The sequence below is a fragment of the Xiphias gladius genome, chromosome 17 (assembly GCF_016859285.1).
Source record: "Xiphias gladius isolate SHS-SW01 ecotype Sanya breed wild chromosome 17, ASM1685928v1, whole genome shotgun sequence".
In the NCBI taxonomy this organism is placed as follows: domain Eukaryota; kingdom Metazoa; phylum Chordata; class Actinopteri; order Istiophoriformes; family Xiphiidae; genus Xiphias; species Xiphias gladius.
Window position 1 is genome coordinate 407,501 of NC_053416.1, and position 23,281 is coordinate 430,781.

The 23,281-nt window shown below is 47.2% G+C and overlaps 4 protein-coding genes and 1 non-coding gene across 5 annotated transcripts; 2 read left to right on the forward strand and 3 right to left on the reverse strand.

The window, feature by feature from the left end:
• Window positions 1-150: 150 nt before the first annotated feature.
• Window positions 151-222, reverse strand: trnad-guc. Its single transcript has one exon. It is a non-coding gene; the product is annotated as a tRNA-Asp (tRNA).
• A 2,493-nt stretch (window positions 223-2,715) lies between these two features.
• Window positions 2,716-3,831, forward strand: LOC120802661 (histone H1-like). Its single transcript, XM_040150720.1, has one exon. It carries the CDS (start codon window positions 3,065-3,067, stop codon window positions 3,731-3,733), a length of 669 nt encoding a protein of 222 aa, XP_040006654.1. The 5' UTR covers window positions 2,716-3,064; the 3' UTR covers window positions 3,734-3,831.
• Window positions 3,832-6,009: 2,178 nt separating this feature from the next.
• LOC120802523 (histone H3) lies at window positions 6,010-6,721 on the forward strand. The gene has a single exon (XM_040150438.1). It carries the CDS (start codon window positions 6,036-6,038, stop codon window positions 6,444-6,446), a length of 411 nt encoding a protein of 136 aa, XP_040006372.1. The 5' UTR covers window positions 6,010-6,035; the 3' UTR covers window positions 6,447-6,721.
• Window positions 6,722-15,372: 8,651 nt separating this feature from the next.
• On the reverse strand, window positions 15,373-16,591 carry LOC120802530 (histone H2B 3-like). Its single transcript, XM_040150446.1, has one exon. It carries the CDS (start codon window positions 16,497-16,499, stop codon window positions 16,131-16,133), a length of 369 nt encoding a protein of 122 aa, XP_040006380.1. The 5' UTR covers window positions 16,500-16,591; the 3' UTR covers window positions 15,373-16,130.
• A 2,218-nt stretch (window positions 16,592-18,809) lies between these two features.
• Window positions 18,810-19,572, reverse strand: LOC120802526 (histone H2A-like). The gene has a single exon (XM_040150441.1). The coding sequence runs from the start codon at window positions 19,549-19,551 to the stop codon at window positions 19,165-19,167; it is 387 nt and encodes a 128-aa protein (XP_040006375.1). The 5' UTR covers window positions 19,552-19,572; the 3' UTR covers window positions 18,810-19,164.
• Between the last annotated feature and the right edge of the window lie 3,709 nt (window positions 19,573-23,281).

Below are 23,281 nucleotides of genomic sequence, written 5' to 3' on the forward strand. Positions count from 1 at the left end.
GGTAGGAGAAAGAGGTCAGACCCCGTTTCCACACGTGGTTCGGTTCAGCTTTACGTTCAGATTATAAAGTCGAGGGACACAGATGAGGACTCCGTAGGTCCCATGACTCAGGTTGGACATGTTTCCGTCCCCTTGGATAAAAGGATGCTCCTCCCCGTCGGGGAATCGAACCCCGGTCTCCCGCGTGACAGGCGGGGATACTCACCACTATACTAACGAGGAGTGACCTGACCGCTCCACATTCATGAACCGATAAAACATTGAGGAAGTCCGGTAGTTTAATCCAGAGTGAAGGGTTGTATTCATTGTCCTAATGACCATTGTTGATTTTTCTTTTAATATATTTGCTCTGTCTTTTCTCTTTTTGGACACTAATAAACAAAGTCAGCTATGTATTAATAGTAATTATAACATCAAATGAAAGGCATCTGTCTTGAATATAACCGCAATCAGTTAATGATGAATCAAATTATTGATCCTTGTTGACTTTGTTTATTTATCTTTTGACCATGAGTCATCTATGAAATTCAGTGTCAAGAAGGTTAAACGTCAAATCAGAACCATACTGTTATTTACAAAGCCTATGATTTTAGTTTAATTTGAATTTTTAGTTTTAATATTAGGCTATTCCATGATGGAGACATATCACCGTTAACCGTTTAGGGATTATGGCCAATTTTTATACTTAGTCCTTCATTTTCAGAGGTTCAAAAGTAATTGGACAATTGACTGAAGGTTAGTTTCATGTTCAGGTTTGGCCTGTTCCCTTGTTATTTAATGACAAATTAATCAGATAAAAAGGTCTGGAGTTTATTCCAAGTGTTGACTTGGCATTTGCTAGCTGTTTATGGAAACTCTCTATGTGGTCCAAAGAGATGTCGATGCAAATGAAGGAGGCCGTAATTAGGCTGAAAAACCCAAACAATCCTACCAGACAGACGGCAGAAACCTTGGTAGTGGACAAATCAATGATTTGGTATATTCTTAACAAGAAGGAACGAACTGGTGAGCTCAGCAACACCAAAAGGCCTAGAAGCCACAGAAGACAACCAAAGTGGACGATCGCAGAATTATTTCCTCTGTGAAGAAAAAAACCCTACACGACATCCAGCCAGGTCAAGAAGACTCCGGAGGAGGCAGGCGTATCACTGTCAAGTCTAAGACCAAGAAACGCCCTCATGAATGAAAATACAGAGGGTTTACCACAAGGTGCAAACCACTGGTGAGACTCAAGAACAGACAGGCCAGATCAGACTTTACCAGAAAACCTCTAAAAATAAACTGCCAAGTTCTGGAACAAGATTCTGTGGACAGATGAAACCCAGATGAACTTGCACCAGAATGATGGGAAGAGAAGAGCGTGGAGAAGGAAAAGAACGGCTCATGATCCAAAGCCACCAAATCATCTTTCAGACACGGTGGAGGCAGCGTTATGGCCCGGGCATGTCTGGCTGCCGATGGAACCGGGTCGCTGATGTTTATTGATGATATAACTGCTGATAGAAGAAGCAGGATGAATTCTGAAGTGTATAGTATCTGCTCAGATTCAGCCAAATGCTGCAAAACTGATAGGACAGTGCTTCACAGTATAGATGGATAATGACCCAAAACATGCTGCGAAACCAACCCAGGGGCTTCTCAAGGCAGAGAGATGGAATATTCTTCAATGGCCAAGTCAGTCACCTGACCTCAACCCAATGGAACAGGCTTCTCACTTCCTGAAGACAAAACTGAGGCTGGAAAGACCCACAAACAAGCAGCAACTGAAGGCGGCTGAAGTAAAAGCCTGGCAAAGCATCTCAAGGGAGGAAACTCAGCGTTTGGTGACGTCCATCGGTTCCAGGCTTCAGCCAGTCGTTGACCGCAAAGGATGAAAATCCAATTACTATTTGTCCAATTACTATTGAGCTTCTGAAAATGAGGGACTAAGTATAAAAATGGCTGTACTTCCTGGTTAATATGATATTTTGGTCAAACCCCCTGAATTAAAGCTGGAAGTCTACACTTCAATCGCATCCTGATGGCTTTGTTTCAGATCCGCTGTTGTGGTGTAAAGAGGCAAAATTAAGAAAACGGTGTCCCTGTCCAAATACTTATGGACCTAACTGTATTCAGACTGTAAACACGATTATAAAAATTAAGTCATAAAATCCTACTCAAGTGTATAAAATATTTTAATCTGAGTGTTTTTCATGTTTAATTAAATTAAAAATAGTCAAGTTTAATCAGCCTGTGTCTGCCGTTAGATAAATGCATTATGTGTAACTGTAAATAAAATATAAGATGCACTTCGGGTCCCAAATTCCCAGATACAATGTCATTAGAGGAACTGAACTCGGCAGAGGAAATATTTTTAAAATACGTTTGAATGTCAAATACAAAGATATTAGTTAAACGGGGACCTGATCACATCCTGTAACAGATATCCACACAAACAGGAGCGGATTAGCGATATCAATAAGTCAGGCCCCCGTGCAGCATAAGAAAAATGTATTTCTTTATTGAAATCTTAAACCACAGAATTATCAACCTGTTTCTCCGCGCAGTCTTCACGTTAAATGTGCCGTTCGATGGGAAGGGGAAGTGTATTCCAGCGGCTCCCTCCGCGACAGGAGTAACCGCTTGGAGTCAGCGTCCGTGTGTTTGCCTCCACAGAAAAGTTCTGTGATTAAAGCCGAATAAACCCCCCACCTGCGGCGATTTCGGCGTCATCCCGGCGTCGAATGCCTCTGCTTCCCGGGCCGCCGCCGCCACACGCGATACGGGCGACTTTTGGTGGCTTTATGAGGCGAAATGTGAGGAAAAGTCGCCGCGAGTTGTACAAAGTGACCGTGTATCAGAGAGGTTTGAAGCCTCCCGGAGCCAAATAAGCGAGCCGTCGCCGCGGAACACGGCCTCAGCCTGAAGCGGGGAGTGTTTCCTCGCTGCCGCGACAACAGTCGTGCCCCAAAACCCCCGTTTTGTGTGGATTTTTCGGGCAAAATGCGGGGGAGAAAACACAAAGTGTCGCCACATTTCAGCAGGGCAGCGGAGCGGCGGTGCGGGTTGACTCTCCACGGTTCTCATGTGCTTTATAAGTCCCGCCTCCTGCTCTCAGCTCGGACACCTTCAGACGAACACAGCAGACCGCAGAGAGACGAACATGGCAGAAGAGGCTCCAGCACCTGCCCCGGCCAAAGCCCCGGCCAAGGCCCCGAAAAAGAAAGCCGCTCCCCGTCCCAAGAAGGATGGGCCCAGCCTCCCGAAGCTCATCGTCGGCGCCGTGGCCGAGTCCAAGGAGCGCAAGGGGATGTCGCTGGCGGCGCTGAAAAAGGTCCTGGCCGCCAAGGGCGTCGATGTGACGAAGGCCAACAAGCGCATCAACACGGCCGTCACGAAGATGGTGACCAAAGGCACCCTGACCCAGATCAAGGGGACCGGGGCCTCCGGCTCGTTCAAGCTCGCCAAGGAGCCCAAGCCCGCCAAGCCAGCCAAGAAGATGGTGAAGAAGAAGCCGGCCGCCGTCAAAGCCAAGAAGCCCGCCGCCAAGAAGACCACGGCCGCCAAGAAGCCGGCGGCAAAGAAGCCGGCGCCCAAGAAGTCTCCCAAGAAGGCACCGGCCAAGAAACCTGTCAAAAAGGTGGCGAAGAAGAGCCCCAAGAAGGCCGCCGTCAAGAAGCCCAAGGCTGCCAAGAAGCCCGTGGCCAAGAAAGCCCCGGCAAAGAAGCCCGCAGCCAAGAAGGCCAAGAAGTAAACTCGGCCCTTCGCAACCTGCACTCTGTGCACCAAAGGCTCTTTTAAGAGCCACCACAGCTTCTACCAAAGAGCGCTTCCTACCGCATCCACCGCCGAAAACACACACTCCTTTTGTCTCCCCCCCACGCAGCTCCGCGCTGCGCGGTCGCCGCGCACACACACACACACACACACACACACTCACACTCACTCCTATCAAAGGGTCGCATTACATTTACAGCAACGTCACGGGTGTTGAGCAAAAGGACGACTTTTCACGCTCAGATCGGGCACAGCAGAGTGGCTCTGTGTGTGTGTGTGTGTGTGTGTGTGTGTGTGTGTGTGTGTGTGTGTGTGTGAGAGAGAGAGAGAGACACCAATAGAAGATACTCGTGCTAACAATAGCACCAGATCATCACACGCAGTATCCCAACGCACTTTACACGGTCCGGCCTGACACAATACTACGCACGGTCACACAGCAGATCCCTCCATCGGGAAGCGCTTGGTGACAGTGGACAGGAAAAAAAAGAGAGGGGGGCGGGGACAGCTGTACCTACTCTAGATTTCGACCACTGTCACGCTGCCTGTCATAATGGCCCTCACGACGCTGACGCTTGTAGGTTCTGGCGTTAATAACAGCAGCAACGCTAGCAGCACCCAGGGAGAATCAGAATAATAATATTCATTCATAATGATAACAACGACAATAATAAATGATAATAATAATAAGAATAACAATAAACAATAACAGGTGTTAGGCAGACTCTTAAGCCTGGAGACGGCGTCTGCCTCCCGGACCCAAACTGGAAGATGCTTCCGCAGCAGAGGGGCCTGACGACTCCAGGCTCTGCCTCCCGTTCTACTCCTGGAGACTCTGGCGACCACGAGCCGGCCTGCGTTCTGGGAGCGCGGTGTGTCCGCTGGGGTCACGGGTTCTATGAGCTCTTGAAGATAAGATGGTTCCTGACCGTTAAGGGCTTTGTAGCTGCAGGGAGCAGCATTTTATATTTTAAATTCTAGTCTGGATTTTAGAGGGGGGCCAATGCGGAGAAGCTAACACGGTTCCCGGATCAACCGGGTAACATTTCCGTGCCAATAACACCGAGGTGACAACTCACCCAGAAGCAAAAGGGATCCGGTGCTTCGCGCCGCCGTGGGACGCAACTCGCGACGCATTCTCAGTAGCACTCGCTCTACCTTGTTACGCTTCCGAGGTGCCCGAGCCTCGTCCTCTGCTCCTGCTTTGCGGCCCACCACATTTCAGGGGGAAACGCTGCGCTTATTTGGGAGACGTCTCGCGAAGATACCGCTCGCTACGGGGCAAAGTGGTGCGTTCCCGCGTGAACAGCTGCAACGGTACCATCCGCCTGGAGTCAGCCGTAACGCTCCGATATGCATTCACACTTCACCCGTGGCGCCGATGTACTTTTCAGAATCAGATTTACTGGCCAAGTTCTGTACGTTAACACACGAGAATTTGGTTCTGACCATCGGCGACTTGAGAAACACGGACGACATACAGACGGTGTACATTTATACGATCAATATTATAGATCGCGTAAAAGACAGTGGATACGCATAAAGTGCAAACCTGAGCGGTACTTCAAAGTCACGGCCCCCTTAACTGTTGAGGCCAGAACTAGGGGGGGGGGGGGGCTCCAGTTTTCTGTCACAAAGTGTTGCCTTGCTCATGTTTGTGTTGTAGATGGTATAACACCTCATGATATGTGCAGACTCCGACAGTCACACTCCATCGGTTCGGACCTGAAACGCTCCCGGTCGACCCGGTCGTGTCAAAGAGCTTCTATCTGACTTTTATCTGACTTGTTGTGAGAGGAGGGGTAAGAGCTGACTGAGGCTCTGCAGCTCCGCTCAGTCAGGCCACGGGTGCCCCTTCAAAAAGCCCAGAAATCCAAACTGCATATAAATCACATGGGATCAGAGCTATTTTGAAAACAAAACAAAGCAAAAAGGGGGAATAAACCTTTCACGTAAGCTGTGAAATTGTGGAGGAAAAGACTCAAATAAGTCGAAGCGTGGTGGTTGACGTTGTTCGTCCAGATCAACCCGGACGGAAGCTCTTTTGTTTTCCTCTTTTCTTCGGGAGCCGTTAAACAGCGGCCGTAGATGATTGGTCGAGGGCGATGTTTCAAACGATTCTTCTCCAATGGCTGTTCAGCTAAAGCGCGCGCGCCTCTCCCGGCCTGGGACCAATCAGCGCTGACATCGCTCCGGCAGTTCCTTTATAAGGCCGCTGCGCGCAGCCACACGGCATTCCTTCTTTCGCTGCAGAAGCAGAGAGAACCGACGAGCTCGCGATGGCCAGAACCAAGCAGACCGCCCGTAAGTCCACCGGAGGCAAAGCCCCCAGGAAGCAGCTGGCCACCAAGGCCGCCCGTAAGAGCGCCCCGGCCACCGGCGGAGTCAAGAAGCCCCACCGTTATAGGCCCGGTACCGTGGCTCTCAGAGAGATCCGCCGTTATCAGAAGTCCACCGAGCTGCTGATCCGCAAGCTGCCCTTCCAGCGCCTGGTCAGGGAGATCGCTCAGGACTTCAAGACCGACCTGCGCTTCCAGAGCTCCGCTGTCATGGCTCTGCAGGAGGCCAGCGAGGCATACCTGGTCGGCCTCTTCGAGGACACCAACCTGTGCGCCATCCACGCCAAGAGGGTCACCATCATGCCCAAGGACATCCAGCTGGCCCGCCGCATCCGCGGAGAGAGGGCTTAAACTCGCCTCGGCACGCCTAACGAACACAACGGCTCTTTTAAGGGCCACATACTTGCGCTAGGGGCAGCGACTTCCTTTGCCACCTACCTACACTTTCTCTAGCAGTTCTGCTTTTTGGTCTAATCTGACTAAACTACTTTTCTAGTCTGATTATAAACTCAGCACAGTCAAACATACAACTAAACAATAAACAACTAATGTTTCACTCCAGCTACAGTTCAGCAGTTAACATCTGTTGGGGCAGTAGAGAGCATCAGTTTGCTACCAAACATGCAGTGGGCTTTTTTTTTTTTTTTTTTTTCCCCCCCCCTGGTTAGACCCGTTTGGTTGGGTATCACATTTACAGGAATTACGTTAAATATGCTGTAATTTTTAAAATAAACCTTATTTCTCAAGGCTGACATACCTGTCACATTACCTGCAGCACATGGCTGATGCTGACAAGCCAGTTATTTTCAGCAGTTTCTTCTAACTTGCTGAGGTGAGCGAAACATTGTCTGGTTAAACGAGCCTCTTAACTATACAAGTTAAACCAGGTGTTAAGTCTGACAGCATTTAGGGGCAGTCCAGAGGACTTGAGCCGATGTCTCATAAAGGCAATGAGTACAAAGGGCATTTTGAATTTATTGAACAACCAAAACAGGAAATGCAGGTACACAGAGCTGAAGGAACCCCAAGAAACCCCACAATGTTCCCCAATGAAATCAGTTGATTTCGTGGCCATCGCTGTGGATGGTCAGGCCTCTTTAAAGAACAATATATTTTTCCTGTTTGTGTATGAATTTAATCGTGGCCCATAAACACCACATTTTAACTCTCATTGCTCTCAAGCCGCTTCGCTGCCAACATCCTTACTTTTCTGTATAAATTTCAGGATGCAGCATCACGTGTGTTCGGAAGGATACAGATGCACATTTAAGTGATTGATGACACACAAAGATAAGAAGAGCTTTTAGTCTGAAGGGAGGACAGTGAAAAAAACTGAATTGTCCAGATGTCAGAAAAACATCCCATCATATAGTTGCTCTTGATGGTCTCCAGTTCTACTCTAAGGGGGACCAGGACATGTCCTTTGCCTCACACATAAAAACAAGTCTCTGGGACAGACCTCTAGGATGGATTATTGTAATTCCTTATTATCAGGATGTCCAAACAAATTTCTCTCCAGCTGATCCAGAATTCTGCAGCACGAGTACAGACAGGAACTAGGAAAAGAGATCACATTTCTCCTGCTGGATTTTCTGCATTGGCTCCCTTTAAAATCCAGAATTTAAAATCCTGCTCCTCAGCTACAAAGCCCTTAACGGTCAGGAACCATCTTATCTTCAAGAGCTCATAGAACCCGTGACCCCAGCGGACACACCGCGCTCCCGGAACGCAGGCCGGCTCGTGGTTCCCAGAGTCTCCAGGAGTAGAACGGGAGGCAGAGCCTTCAGTCGTCAGGCCCCTCTGCTGCGGAAGCATCTTCCAGTTGGTCGAGGCAGACGGCCCCCACCCTGAGTCTGGTTCTGTGGGAAGTTTTTCTTCAAGTGAATATGTAAAGAGATATGTTGTATATAAGTAATTAACTTTATTTAGTAGAGATCTGTTCTCCCTTTTAACACTTATTTCTCTTTTTCTGTTGATCAGTGTCAAAATTTAATCTGCTTTTGTTCAATGTTTTAACAATATAAATGAATTTATTTCATAGGGACTGTAGAAGCATCTTGGTAAAACATTAAGAACAATATAAGAAAAAAGGTAAAAATGATTTAAATACGGATCTACAGACAATATGTGCTTTCAAATCAAGAGTGTGCAGGCTGCAGCGTCCTCGGCCTGGAAACACAGGACATCATGACGTCTTCAGCAGTCAGAGACCGAGCAGCTGGAAGATGAAGATGAAAAAGGAATAGATGGAGGAGGAGGATGGTCCAAGTTCAGGAGTGGGCCTCAAAACACCAGATCTCTCACCCTGCCTGGGAAGAGAGGTCTCAAAAAGATTTTGATTCTACAGACAACGACTGCATCGTCACCCCAGAGAAACAGCAGGTCAACATGTGGCCAGTCCGCTGCGGCATTCACCTCCGACCAGACCCGGTCTTCTCCGTGCTCCTCACACCAGGTGAGGAAAGGGCCGCGACCTGAAAGAGGATCTCAGAGACGGTTTAGATGCCGGAGCCACCAAAATGATTTGCCGCGTTGTCTGCGATGCAGGTCTTATCGCGGCTGTGACAGGGACCAGGAAGAGGTGTGTGATCTCAGGCTTGGAACAGATCAAACCTTCTGCAGTCCCGCTAATGACAGAGGCCCTTCAACCAACGAGCTCGTCTTTAGCTTCGCTGAAGGCCCGTTCCTCGCTGGCAGTTACCATAGCAACCAAGGTCGCAGCCACAAAACCCCCCAGGGTCACGATTTACACACATCGTGACCTAATGTTTAGGATTAGGTTCTGGATAAAATAACACATGTACGGATGTGACGTGGCTCAACGAAGACCGGAACTTGTCCGGATTTAAGACCGTGAATGTGACGTAGTCTGAAGTTAAAGGTACAGTCAGTGATTCTCATCTAACACACTTTAGGACAGATTCGGTATCTGCTCACGCTCCTGTTTCTGTACATGGGAAACTAACAAAGTGGCTCGGACCGACTCCTCCAGCCAATCAGCAGCAACATTAAACATGAAAACATTAGTTCTACTATGTTTCACTGAGCCAGTAGGTCACTATCGTTTTGTCCTGATTGTGAATGTCTGATCTAATCCCAACTGCTTGGTTAGCAAGCAGGTACCGGTGTCACGTGACGTTAAATTACTGGTCCCCGGACATTCAGCCACTCTCTATTTTACCAGGAGATGTGGTTGGTGTGGTGTCAGCTATAGGAGCAGGAGCGTTGTGAGTGTCTCTGTCTGCAGCTGCTGCGCTGGTTCTGGGAACTCTTCTGCATGTTTAGCTTCACTGCAGCAACTGTAGCCACAGCTCGCTAACCCAGAACTAAGCTAACGTCAGTCACATTACTCGCTGTCTCGTCGTTTGCTCTGTATCATGATATTTGTCCGTACAACGGACTGTGGATTGGATTGAAGCGTGATTCTATATGCTCTGCCAGTTTGATATTTTATCACTGACTTAATTTATATGTTTATAATAAATGATGATGATTCAGCTCCATAACTGCTGGTCTCCTCTTTTCTCCCCATCAACATCTGGGCTCCCCCTGAAACTTCTTCCAGCAGCTGATACGACTTCCACCACACTTAAGAGGGAAAAACAAACTCCTACACGTGTGGACAAAGGGACGCTAGAGGACACGCATGCCGGGGTCCTGAAGAACGGAGGAGACTCGACTTTAAAAACATATGGACCAAGACAGGTAGATATGAAATAATAAAAGCCATAATCATGATGAAAATACTATTAATCAGAACAGAAATTTGTAGGACGATCACTTTGCCAGTCAAAAAAAAAAAACGTTGAAATTAACCAATTTTATTGTAAAAAAAAATTTTTACATCATGATCGGAATGATTTTTTTTATTTTTATTTAATTGGAAACTTAAACTTTTAACACGTCACTTTGCTGTCACTTAAACCTCCCGGTGGACTCGGGGTCGGGTACCCGACGTGAACCAGCGTCTGGTATTGATGCTGCGTCGAGTAGAATGGATCAATCAGAGCTTTTATTCTGGAATCGGCTGTGTGCTGCGCAGTTTCAGCTTTGAACGAAGCGGCAACAAAAAGAGCAAACGTTGGTTGAACCCGCGATTCCGCGGTGTCAGGTCAGGTGCGTTAACTTTCCAGATGAGAAACAGAATAAAGAAAGGGCAGCTCCACCAGAACCACCAGCGCCACCGGCTCCGGCGAGTCCGCCAGCGTGTCTTTCAACCTGGGCGCCGCCTCGAGCTGTTTCCGGCCACGTCACCTTTGATTTACACTGGAACAGAAAAACTGAAGGTTCTGCTGCGCGAGCTTTGTGTCGTGCACGCGCACACGGACGCGTGTTGACGTGTAACGCGGTCGTCTGTTCCAAGCCGCAGTGTGTAAACTCTACTGCCCCCTGGCGTCTGTCGAGCGAAACGAGTCTGCACCAGTTCACCTGGCTGCTGGTGCCGCCGTTAATCGTCATGTCGTCTTCCCTCTTTTCGGGACGGCTCCGCTGGGTCTTTGCGTAGCTATCGGGGCTCTACGGTGACTTGTGTTGGGACCGTCCGGTTCTTATTGCTTTGCGTTCCATGTGATACACGATCTGCAGTGTTTTACTTTGAAAATTGACCGTTCTTGTGTGACTTCCTGTCCGGCTCGAGAAACATCGAGCCTTGTTTGACTGTTTAAGCGGTTGGATGCTGCCGTTTTGCCCATTTGAATATTTTGTTTGGAATCGTTTATAACATTCGAGTCAAATTATGGTTGACATTTAATTTAAATGAGTGAGACCTGGACAAATCCCCGTCAAGCGCAGGTAAACGGAAGGACCCGTAAAGCAGTTCACGGCTAAACTAGCGTGTCTAAGGCTCTTGACTTCATGTGAGTGTGTCACGTTGGGTGGTGGTGGAACATTCAAAGCTCTTGATCGGAGTCAAGTGAAGAGCCAATAATGCTACGAGAGTGAGTATCGGTGCGAAGGAAGTCGCTGCCCCTAGCGCAAGTATGTGGCCCTTAAAAGAGCCGTTGTGTTCGTTAGGCGTGCCGAGGCGAGTTTAAGCCCTCTCTCCGCGGATGCGGCGGGCCAGCTGGATGTCCTTGGGCATGATGGTGACCCTCTTGGCGTGGATGGCGCACAGGTTGGTGTCCTCGAAGAGGCCGACCAGGTATGCCTCGCTGGCCTCCTGCAGAGCCATGACAGCGGAGCTCTGGAAGCGCAGGTCGGTCTTGAAGTCCTGAGCGATCTCCCTGACCAGGCGCTGGAAGGGCAGCTTGCGGATCAGCAGCTCGGTGGACTTCTGATAACGGCGGATCTCTCTGAGAGCCACGGTACCGGGCCTATAACGGTGGGGCTTCTTGACTCCGCCGGTGGCCGGGGCGCTCTTACGGGCGGCCTTGGTGGCCAGCTGCTTCCTGGGGGCTTTGCCTCCGGTGGACTTACGGGCGGTCTGCTTGGTTCTGGCCATCGCGAGCTCGTCGGTTCTCTCTGCTTCTGCAGCGAAAGAAGGAATGCCGTGTGGCTGCGCGCAGCGGCCTTATAAAGGAACTGCCGGAGCGATGTCAGCGCTGATTGGTCCCAGGCCGGGAGAGGCGCGCGCGCTTTAGCTGAACAGCCATTGGAGAAGAATCGTTTGAAACATCGCCCTCGACCAATCATCTACGGCCGCTGTTTAACGGCTCCCGAAGAAAAGAGGGAAAACAAAAGAGCTTCCGTCCGGGTTGATCTGGACGAACAACGTCAACCACCACGCTTCGACTTATTTGAGTCTTTTCCTCCACAATTTCACAGCTTACGTGAAAGGTGTATTCCCCCTTTTTGCTTTGTTTTGTTTTCAAAATAGCTCCGATCCCATGTGATTTATATGCAGTTTGGATTTCTGGGCTTTTTGAAGGGGCCCCCGTGGCCTGACTGAGCGGAGCTGCAGAGCCTCAGTCAGCTCTTACCCCTCCTCTCACAACAAGTCAGATAAAAGTCAGATAGAAGCTCTTTGACACGACCGGGTCGACCGGGAGCGTTTCAGGTCCGAACCGATGGAGTGCGACTGTCGGAGTCTGCACATATCATGAGGTGTTATACCATCTACAACACAAACATAAGCAAGGCAACACTTTGTGACAGTAAACTGGAGCCCCCCCCCCCCCCTAGTTCTGGTCTCAACAGTTAAGAGGCCGTGACTTTGAAGTACCGCTCAGGTTTGCACTTTATGCGTATCCACTGTCTTTTACGCGATCTATAATATTGATCGTATAAATGTACACCGTCTGTATGTCGTCCGTGTTTCTCAAGTCGCCGATGGTCAGAACCAAATTCTCGTGTGTTAACGTACAGAACTTGGCCAGTAAATCTGATTCTGAAAAGTACATCGGCGCCACGGGTGAAGTGTGAATGCATATCGGAGCGTTACGGCTGACTCCAGGCGGATGGTACCGTTGCAGCTGTTCACGCGGGAACGCACCACTTTGCCCCGTAGCGGCGGTATCTTCGCGAGACGTCTCCCAAATAAGCGCAGCGTTTCCTGAAATGTGGTGGGCCGCAGCAGGAGCAGAGGACGAGGCTCGGGCACCTCGGAAGCGTAACAAGGTAGAGCGAGTGCTACTGAGAATGCGTCGCGAAGTTGCGTCCCACGGCGGCGCGAAGCACCAGATCCTTTGCTTCTGGGTGAGTTGTCACCTCGGTGTTATTGGCACGGAAATGTTACCCGGTTGATCCGGGAACCGTGTTAGCTTCTCCGCATTGGCCCCCCTCTAAAATCCAGACTAGAATTTAAAATATAAAATCCTGCTCCCTGCAGCTACAAAGCCCTTAACGGTCAGGAACCATCTTATCTTCAAGAGCTCATAGAACCCGTGACCCCAGCGGACACACCGCGCTCCCAGAACGCAGGCCGGCTCGTGGTCGCCAGAGTCTCCAGGAGTAGAACGGAGGCAGAGCCTGGAGTCGCCAGGCTCCTCTGCTGCGGAAGCATCTTCCAGTTTGGGTCCGGGAGGCAGACGCCGTCTCCAGGCTTAAGAGTCTGCCTAACACCTGTTATTGTTTATTGTTATTCTTATTATTATTATCATTTATTATTGTCGTTGTTATCATTGTGAATGAATATTATTATTCTGATTCTCCCTGGGTGCTGCTGTCGTTGCTGCTGTTATTAACGCCAGAACCTACAAGCGTCAGCGTCGTGAGGGCCATTATGACAGGTAGCGTGACAGTGGTCGAAATCTAGAGTAGGTACAGCTGTCCCCGCCCCCCTCTCTTTTTTTTCCTGTCCACTGTCACCAAGCGCTTCCCGATGGAGGGATCTGCTGTGTGACCGTGCGTAGTATTTTGTCAGGCCGGACCGTGTAAAGTGCGTTGAGATACTGCGTGTGATGATCTGGTGCTATTGTTAGCACGAGTATCTTCTATTGGTGTCTCTCACTCACACTCACACACACACACACACACACACACACACAGAGCCACTCTGCTGTGCCCGATCTGAGCGTGAAAAGTCGTCCTTTTGCTCAACACCCGTGACGTTGCTGTAAATGTAATGCGACCCTTTGATAGGAGTGAGTGTGTGTGTGTGTGTGTGTGTGTGTGTGTGTGTGTGTGTGTGCGCGCATTGCGCGGGGCGAGGGGGGAGTGGGGGGAGGTGTGTGTTGTGTTGTGGGCGGTGGTGGCGGTCTTTTGGTAGAAGCTGTGGTGGCTCTTAAAAGAGCCTTTGGTGCACAGAGTGCAGGTTGCGAAGGGCCGAGTTTACTTCTTGGCCTTGCGGGCTTGGCTTTGCCGCTTTTGGCTTCTTACGAGCCTTGGGCTTGACGGCGGCCTTCTTGGGGCTCTTCTTCTTTTTGACAGGTTTTGCCACCTTTTGGGAGACTGTTTCTGGCGTGTGCTTTTGCCGTGGTGGCCTTGCGCGGCCGGCTTCTCTTCACCATCTTCTTGGCTGGCTTGGCGGGGGTGGGCTCTTGAACGAGCTTTGAGCGGAGGCCCCGGTCCCCTGATCTGGGTCACAGGGCGGCCCTTTGGTCACCATCTTCGTGACGGCCGTGTTGATGCGCTTGTTGGCCTTCGTCACATCGACGCCCTTGGGCAGCCACATCCTTTTGCGCTCCTTGGACAGCCACGGCGCCGACGATGCCGAGCTTCGGGAGGCTGGGCCCATCCTTCTTGGGACGGGGAGCGGCTTTCTTTTTCGGGGCCTTGGCCGGGGCTTTGGCCGGGGCAGGTGCTGGAGCCTCTTCTGCCATGTTCGTCTCTCTGCGGTCTGCTGTGTTCGTCTGAAGGTGTCCGAGCTGAGAGCAGGAGGCGGGACTTATAAAGCACATGAGAACCGTGGAGAGTCAACCCGCACCGCCGCTCCGCTGCCCTGCTGAAATGTGGCGACACTTTGTGTTTTCTCCCCCGCATTTTGCCCGAAAAATCCACACAAAACGGGGGTTTTGGGGCACGACTGTTGTCGCGGCAGCGAGGAAACACTCCCCGCTTCAGGCTGAGGCCGTGTTCCGCGGCGACGGCTCGCTTATTTGGCTCCGGGAGGCTTCAAACCTCTCTGATACACGGTCACTTTGTACAACTCGCGGCGACTTTTCCTCACATTTCGCCTCATAAAGCCACCAAAAGTCGCCCGTATCGCGTGTGGCGGCGGCGGCCCGGGAAGCAGAGGCATTCGACGCCGGGATGACGCCGAAATCGCCGCAGGTGTGGGGTTTATTCGGCTTTAATCACAGAACTTTTCTGTGGAGGCAAACACACGGACGCTGACTCCAAGCGGTTACTCCTGTCGCGGAGGGAGCCGCTGGAATACACTTCCCCTTCCCATCGAACGGCACATTTAACGTGAACTGGATTAAAAATACGTTTTAATAGTATAGTAATAATTAGAATGGCGATAACAGTGAGGTGGCTTTTCTCTCTGTGGCGGAAAAGGGGCATGAGGGCGAAAACAATGTGAGCTGCGGTTCGGGTGGAAACCTATGGAAGCCCGTTGCAGTTCGCTACGTTTCTTGTCACAACCAGAGACTTTCATCGCTTTAGTTCATTTTCGGGTCGTTTCACACGTTACACATAAATAAATATACGCACGCGTGTGTGTGTGTGTGTGTGTGGATGCAGACATTCACCTGGGGCACAATTACAACTGTAAACATTGAGAACATGCTGCTGAATCGTCAGAATGTCATTTTTAAAGAAGAAATGCCACAAACTGAATCCCAGTTTAAATGGAACTACCTACCTAAGTGGTAAGATATCACTAGGTATAGATTATATTTTATTTTTATTTATTGATTTAAAGAAAGAATGAAATAGACAAATATATCAGTCTCTATCCAAATACTGGCCTCGTCTTGGAGGCAGCACGACTTAGTCTTCCGCTGACAGGTCGCTCCTCGTAGTAAAGTTTGTTTTCTTTTTCCACAAAGGTTCAAAATGAAGCCAGACCCCGTTTGAATTATGAAGTAAAGGAACAGAGCGTGAAGACAATTGGTCTGCGAGAGATCCGGATTCATCAGCGGTGAAAACGAGAGCAAACAGCGCCCCCTGGTGACAGGCAACGCTATCGAGTCTGAGATCAAAGTCCCATTTACATCCCACAACCCAGTCAGTGTAACGAGAGTACAAGCAGGGACTCGAACCTCTGTGATCCTCTTTCAGAGAACTAGTCGTGTCTTATTTCACACTGGGACCCTCGGTGTCTTCTTTGAATCCAGATTGTGACTTAGCCTTAGGTGTTTAGCGGCTATAACGCTAACCACCAATAGACGAACTGTTTGATAACGAACTGCCTTTATTAAGTTACTTACATGGAGAAACTCAATATTCAGCTCATTGAACACTTTCATTTGGCGTCTTCTGTAACCAGCAACGCGCTGGAAAGATGGAAACGTAGCCATTTTTAGGAGTCGTTCCCGTTGCTTTAGTCAGAACACTCGGAGAGTCAGCATTTATTGAGATTGAGATAAATGTACAAACGGGGAACCAAAGAACAGCGGTCGCGCCACTGCGGCTACATAGAGAACTTGAGCTCTTAGTGAGGGAGGTGTGTGGCCCTGAAAAGGACCGTTATGTTGCTGGAGGACAGCGGGTTTACTTGGAGCTGGTGTACTTTGTCACAGCCTTGGTGCCCTCGGACACGGCGTGCTTGGCCAGCTCGCCGGGCAGCAGGAGACGGACGGCGGTCTGGATCTCCCTGGAGGTGATGGTGGAGCGCTTGTTGTAGTGGGCCAGGCGGGAGGCCTCGCCGGCGATGCGCTCGAAGATGTCGCCCACGAAGGAGTTCATGATCTGCATGGCCTTGGAGGAGATGCCGGTGTCGGGGTGGACCTGCTTCAGGACCTTGTACACGTAGATGGCGTAGCTCTCCCTCCTGGGCTTTCTCTTCTTCTTGCCGCTCTTGGTGGCCTTAGACACGGCTTTCTTAGAGCCTTTTTTCGGAGCCTTCACGGGGTCGGGCATTTTAACTTCCGTACGTTTCTTCTAAACCGAATAACACGACTCACTGCGGAACCTTCTATTTATGTTCCACTATGCAAATGTCAGTGTGTTGTTGCTCGCACACGATTGGCTAGTTTGTGGTAACTAAGACTGAGCATGCGTCACACAAAGCAGCCGTTGTAGACTTGAATTATTATTAATGAAACTTTAAACTAAGTAAACGCTAAGGAAACAAGTTATAATAAAATCCGGTATGTTGGTTAAAACTAACCGGTTTTGGGGACAATACCGGAGAAACCAGCGGGCACAATGATACCCAGTTCTTTCCATCCTAAAAGTGAAAGTAGAAATAAAGCCCACACGGTCCTTCTCCCTCAGGAGGACTCAGAATCTTTTATAGACTGTATTTAATTCGTACAAAATAACCCACATGCTGTGTGTTGGCCAACCTACATCGGTTACCCGTAAAAGGCAGAATTTATTTTAGTTACCTATACAGCACTGCACCCACTGGCCCCACTATGCCTGAGATACTCTCCTACTGACCAATGTTTTCTGAAATCTGGCCCTAAAACCGGTGGTCACGGTGCTTTTGCAGTTTGTGTCAGTTTGATTTTTTAAATTATTTCCTGGTTTTTCATCTTTGTATTTTTCTGCACTGTACAGCACCTTGTAACTCTGGTTTCAAAAGGTGCTTTTTATAAGTAGTTTGTTATAAAATATTGTTTTTAATGTGTTTCAATTGATCATGTGCTTTTCAAGCCTTTGTAAGTGTTAATGAGACAGGTTCCGTTTAGATACCGGGTCCGACAGACAAAGAAATGTGACAAACTTTTTCCCCACAGTACCATTGTTAGTGCTTCACTTATTACTGTTGCTCTTTGGCTAATTATACAATATTGCATCCATTATCCAACGGCTCGGTTCCTTTCCACAGTCAGAATGAAATGAGAAAAACAAACAAGATCTACGCCCCATAGAAAGACGTTGGTAGTGGGGAAATCCCAACGTCGCCCTGACTCATGATAATGAGCACAGCGCCACCACACGGTCAGTTCAACAAGGAAAGTAATAACGAATCAGGACCCGGGGTCCAGGTAACGTCCGGAATCAGAGTCGCTCTGAAAGTGAAGTGGGCGGCTCTTAAAAGAGCCTTTGTGTTTTCGTTTCCGCGGGTCAGGATCAGGTTTAGCCTCCGAAGCCGTACAGGGTGCGCCCCTGCCTTTTCAGGGCGTACACCACGTCCATGGCGGTCACGGTCTTCCTCTTGGCGTGCTCGGTGTAGGTGACGGCGTCGCGGATCACGTTCTCCAGGAAGACCTTGAGCACGCCGCGGGTCTCCTCGTAGATGAGACCAGAGATACGTTTCACACCCCCACGGCGAGCCAGACGGCGGATGGCGGGCTTGGTGATTCCCTGGATGTTATCGCGGAGAACCTTTCGGTGGCGCTTAGCGCCTCCTTTACCGAGTCCTTTACCACCTTTTCCACGTCCACTCATTTTCGCAGTGACTGTTTGTAGTCTCGCTCAGACGCGCTTCTCGACATTTAAACAGTTTCTGCGGACGTAAAAGAAGTACGAGCTTCGCTGGGCGGAGCCAAACGCAGCAGCCGCTCCTACAAATTTTTCCCTGAACATGGTTAAAAACTAAGGCTAACCAACAGTCACCAGACCGTCTCTGGATTGAAGCATCAAACTGTCAAAGTACTAACATGAATAAACACGTTTTACGCAAACAGCACATGACCGAATCTATACACACAGAGCTGCAGTGGATACTTCCTCCAGCACGTTAATGTTCACATTACATTCCAGACCAGATCCAATCCGGATCCTCGTCCCTGGATTTTAAGTGGATCTCAGTGCTTCAGCTCAGAGTGAAGCTTGGCTTTGGTGTGAAAATGGAGGAAGTTAAAATGTTTCTGCGGATCCGATGGAAACATGCTGACGCCAACGTACCGGTCTGTTGAGGAACCGACACGACGACAGAAAAACTAAGTCCATGTAAAAGTGAATCAGGTGACATGTTGTGATGTAGCTACGGGTTCTGCTCTTCTCTCTGAGCTCTGTGTCTTTAAGCCTGTTTCTGTTTCCATTCAGTCAAACCTTTTTTATTATTAAAACCTTTATTATTAAAACCTTTATTAAAAGGAACAAGGCGCCTTTTAGTGAAATCTTGTCCGTCTTCAGTTCCATCTCCAGCACAGGTCGGGTCATGGTTAGCCTAGCTTAGCACAAAGACTGGAGGCAGGGGGAAACTCTTAGACAAAAAACATCTGGACTCAATCTTATTGTCCTTGCATCGAAGAAAACAAAACATGGATCAGAAGCTTTGACATTTCACAAAAATATTTTACTGGGTTGGAAGGAACCTGAATATTTAAAAAATGTGCTGCTCTGTCATTTATAAAAAGGTAACTACAGGTATCAGGAAGTGTAAAAAAGGACGTAGTTGGGACTGATGTCATGTTACTTGTACTTATGGTTTGATTCTATTTTATCAGAGCTCTGAGATCGTCTATAAGCCGCTGGTGTTTTGTGGTAGAGCTGGTCTGGGTTCAGTAACTGAGTCTATCGCGGTTCGTTGGTAGACTTCCAACATAAGAGGCGATTCGGATCCTGCTCTTTACTGAGTGTTGTATGGCTCTTAAAAGAGCCGTTGTTTGTTGAGGCCGGTCCCGTGTCTTCACTTCTTGGCGGGCTTCTCGGTCTTCTTGGGCAGCAGGACTGCCTGGATGTTGGGCAGCACGCCGCCCTGGGCGATGGTCACTCCGCCCAGCAGCTTGTTGAGCTCCTCGTCGTTGCGGACGGCCAACTGCAGGTGGCGGGGGATAATTCTGGTCTTCTTGTTATCGCGGGCGGCGTTCCCGGCCAGCTCCAGGATCTCAGCGGTCAGGTACTCAAGTACCGCTGCCAGATACACCGGGGCTCCGGCACCCACACGTTCCGCATAGTTACCTTTCCTCAGCAGCCTGTGCACACGGCCCACCGGGAACTGAAGACCGGCCCGGGAGGACCGAGTCTTGGCCTTAGCTCTTACTTTACCGGCGCCTTTACCACCACGTCCTGACATCTTGTTTCGAAGTCGCTTGAGACCAAGTCAAGCGAAAGTAGTGAAGAATGCCGCTAAGGGGCTTTATGTAGCGACACTGCTGCTCGCTCATTGGTCACATTGAGCGTAACTAAGATCGCCCAATCAGAAACGAGAGGGCTTTTCAGCGCTATAACGTATAAGATTTTCAAAATAAAACGTGGCAGATAAAACCCAAAGAGGACTGAAGAGGAGACACAAATTCATAAATGTATGAATAAATAAATGCTGTAATAAATAAAAGCTCAAATGGATAAATAAAAAGTAAATGCATAATTAATTGAATAAATAAATACTGGTAAATATTCAGCAAAAAAGAACATATTTAATTCCACAGTGAGGCTACTCATTACAGCAACAGAAACACAGAATTAAATAAAAGCAGATTGAAGAAATGTAGAAACAAGGACAAGTATTTATTTATTTTACTATAAATAACCAAGATTTTTTGGATAAATATGAAAAACTTTCAAGAAGTTTGTCCGATTCACATTTTCAGCTTTCGATCCATCCTGAAGTTGGATTTATTAGATAGTAGAGCCATCGATATATCACAGTATGACACACCCACTAGTGAAGCTATAGAGAGTAACACACACACACACACACACACACACACATCTTACTGTGGAGGCACATCACTGTGTTACTGTCACTACATGTATCATTGCCAATTATGCGCTTATTTTCTTGATTTCATAAGGTCACACACACAAGTGATTATGCAAACATGCAATCACTAACCAAGCTCTGTCTCAACTGTCCCAATCACGTGCCGTGGTCATAATTAGGAGGCTCAAACAAAGACATGTGGCTGAGAAGAGGATGAGAGGCCTGGGAACTGTGTAAATATCGGCTGGAGGGGAGTGACGCTGCAAAGATCTCGCTTGGCTCGTACTTGTTGTCAGTAAAACCAGCGTGGAATGAATTCCCTCAGGCTCTGTGATCCGTTTATTGAAGTGTCTCTAAAAAGCTTGTCAGTATACGTGACGTACCTCACCTACAAGTTTTTTTGTTTTGTGTTCACGTAAAATAGTAAATGGCTGAAGCCTTGAACAAGGAGAAAGAATCCACCAGAGATTAGACTCAATCTTATTGTCGTTGCATCAAGTGATCACGATAATAATAGTGACAATAATTATATAAGGTTTGATGATAAACATAAAAGTCAAAAAGTAAGACACTGATCAGAAGCTTTGACATTTCAAAAATCTTAAGATTTTACCAGGTTGGTAGGAACCTGAATATTTAAAATGCGCTGCTCTGTCATTTATAATAACCGAGATCTTTTAAATGCAATCATTCAATTAAATAATGCATTAAATTGTTTGCAAAAATACAGCTTTTGTTTATTCAGTGATTAAGATATTTTAGTCTTTCTTTTTCATATTTATTTCAGCATTCATTTATATATTAATTATAGATAATAACACTTTACATGAATTCAGTAGTAAACAGAGATTTGATTTCTTAAATTAAGATTCTCAGTAGAAGGATACATGAAATAGTAACTCCTGTGTAGTTATATATATATATATATATATATATAGTGGTATTAATACAATTTTTGTAATTGTATAATGTTGTAGTTGTTATTACAGATCCTTTAGATTTTTTAATGTCTGTAACTGTTGTTTGTGTTATGAAGTGGATGAAACCACAAACTACATTCTTAAAAAACAACCCTTTATCTGAGCGAACAAATAAAACAACTAAAGTATTATCAACAAAAACTGACTGGATGGCAAATGTTACTTAAACAGGCCAAAACAGTCACTTTGTTGGGGACTATTTTCAGCGGCGGATTAATCCACGTTTGGTGATGTAGTGAGTGTTTGTGGCAGCAGGACGGTGTGTGTGTGTGTGTGTGTGTGTGTGTGTGTGTGTGTGTGTGTGTGTGGGACTGAGTCTAAATAAACTACCCAGTGTGTGTGGATGGTGATTCAGGAACACGTGTGTGACTCACTGATGTGTTTTAATAGTTCCTGGAAACAGTGGAGCTCTGTGGCTCAGAGAAAGCAGATATTTGAGGGTTTGGATACACACACACACACACACACACACACACACAGTCCTTGTTATGTGGGGACAGTCACAGTGACTTCCTGTGATTTAAATCCCGTGACCTGTTGTGATGTAGCTACGGGTTCTGCTCTTCTCTCTGAGCTCTGTGTCTTTAACCCTGTTTCTGTTTCCATTCATTCAAACCTTTATTATTAAAACCTTTATTAAAAGGAACAAGGTGAATTTTAGTGAAATCTTGTCCGTCTTCAGTTCCATCTCCAGCACAGGTCGGGGTCATGTTAGCCTAGCTTAGCACAAAGACTGGAAGCAGGGGGAAACTCTTAGCCTAGCTCCATCAAAAGAGAAAACAGACAAACATCTGTACAACTTCCAAGAAGTTTGTCCGATTCACATTTTCAGCTTTCGATCCATCCTGAAGTTGGATTTATTAGATAGTGGAGCCATCGATATATCACAGTATGACACATCCACGAGTGAAGCTATAGAGAGTAACACACACACACACACACACACCGGATGTTACAACAGCTGCAGGAAGTCACAGGTGAAATATTTATGACTGTGTGAAGTTGAACAGATTTTCACAATAAGCTCAGGAAATAAAAACAGTGTTCACACCGAGCAGCAGCTGCAGTTCCTCCAACGTCCACCAGGTGCTGCTGTGATCAAACTGTATTAAAGTGAATGTGAAAACAGTCAGTGAAGCTCTTTCACAATAAGAGTCCTGTTTGATCACTGAGAGGAGAAAAAAAAGAGGAAAGAAGACATTTATTTTGTTTAGCAGTAATTCTGTTTGTTTGAGCTAACGATCAAGCTAAAATTTAGCTGGCAACCAAACGTTAGTTAACTGCTGTTGCTATTTAAAGTTTCTTAGCTTGTTAGCTCACTCGCAAACAAGCAGTGACAGTTTGATGATAGTAAAACAATGTTTGTAATCAACTTTCAAATTGACTTTACATTTTTACCTTTTTTTAAATTAAAGTTTACTTTCCTGTTGAGTTTTTTGGATTTTTGTTCCCCTGACTTTTAAATTAATTTGAATTTTATGAACTTATTTCTTTTTTCTTTAGCATTTTAGCAAAAGAAGGAACAGTTAAGATAATTTTACTTTTTAAATTTCCATATTAGGTTTATGGTTATACTCTTTTTATGTTTAGTTTCATGATAACCTTAGGAACTTATTTCAGGATAGTTTTAATAATTAAGAAAGGAATTTAAATCACTATAAGTACATATATAATAAATATAATGTTTATCTTACTTGTAAAGGAATTTTTGAAATGAGTTTTATTGTGATACTTTATGACTTTAGTTATTTTATTTCCCCAACTCTTTCTGATGAATTTTAATTGTAGACTTGATTTCAGGATTGTAAAGATGTCAGATTTCTATTTAAGCCTGTTTTCAACATTGTATCAGTTTGAATGACTCTTTTTAATGGTTTATTGTTGTCAAATTCACGTTAAAGTTGTTGTTTGGAAAAAGGTTTGTAGTTTTAGTCAATCGTGTGATCTGTGGAGGTAAGAGCTCGATTGAGAGCCGTGGATGGTCCTGATCTGTAGGAACTATCAGGTGATAGAAAAGTCTTTAAACTGCTGGATCAGAACCCTACGGGACGTAGAGTGGTCAGCTGATCCAGGTGAGGAGTTCCGCCATGTTTCCCAGGTGTGTTATCAAGGCTGAGCAG

Excerpts from the sequence above, each read along its gene's own strand:
- LOC120802661 (XM_040150720.1), top strand. The coding sequence starts at position 3,065 with ATGTGCTTTATAAGTCCCGCCTCCTGCTCTCAGCTCGGACACCTTCAG.
- LOC120802523 (XM_040150438.1), top strand. The coding sequence starts at position 6,036 with ATGGCCAGAACCAAGCAGACCGCCCGTAAGTCCACCGGAGGCAAAGCC.
- LOC120802530 (XM_040150446.1), bottom strand. The coding sequence starts at position 16,499 with ATGCCCGACCCCGTGAAGGCTCCGAAAAAAGGCTCTAAGAAAGCCGTG.
- LOC120802526 (XM_040150441.1), bottom strand. The coding sequence starts at position 19,551 with ATGTCAGGACGTGGTGGTAAAGGCGCCGGTAAAGTAAGAGCTAAGGCC.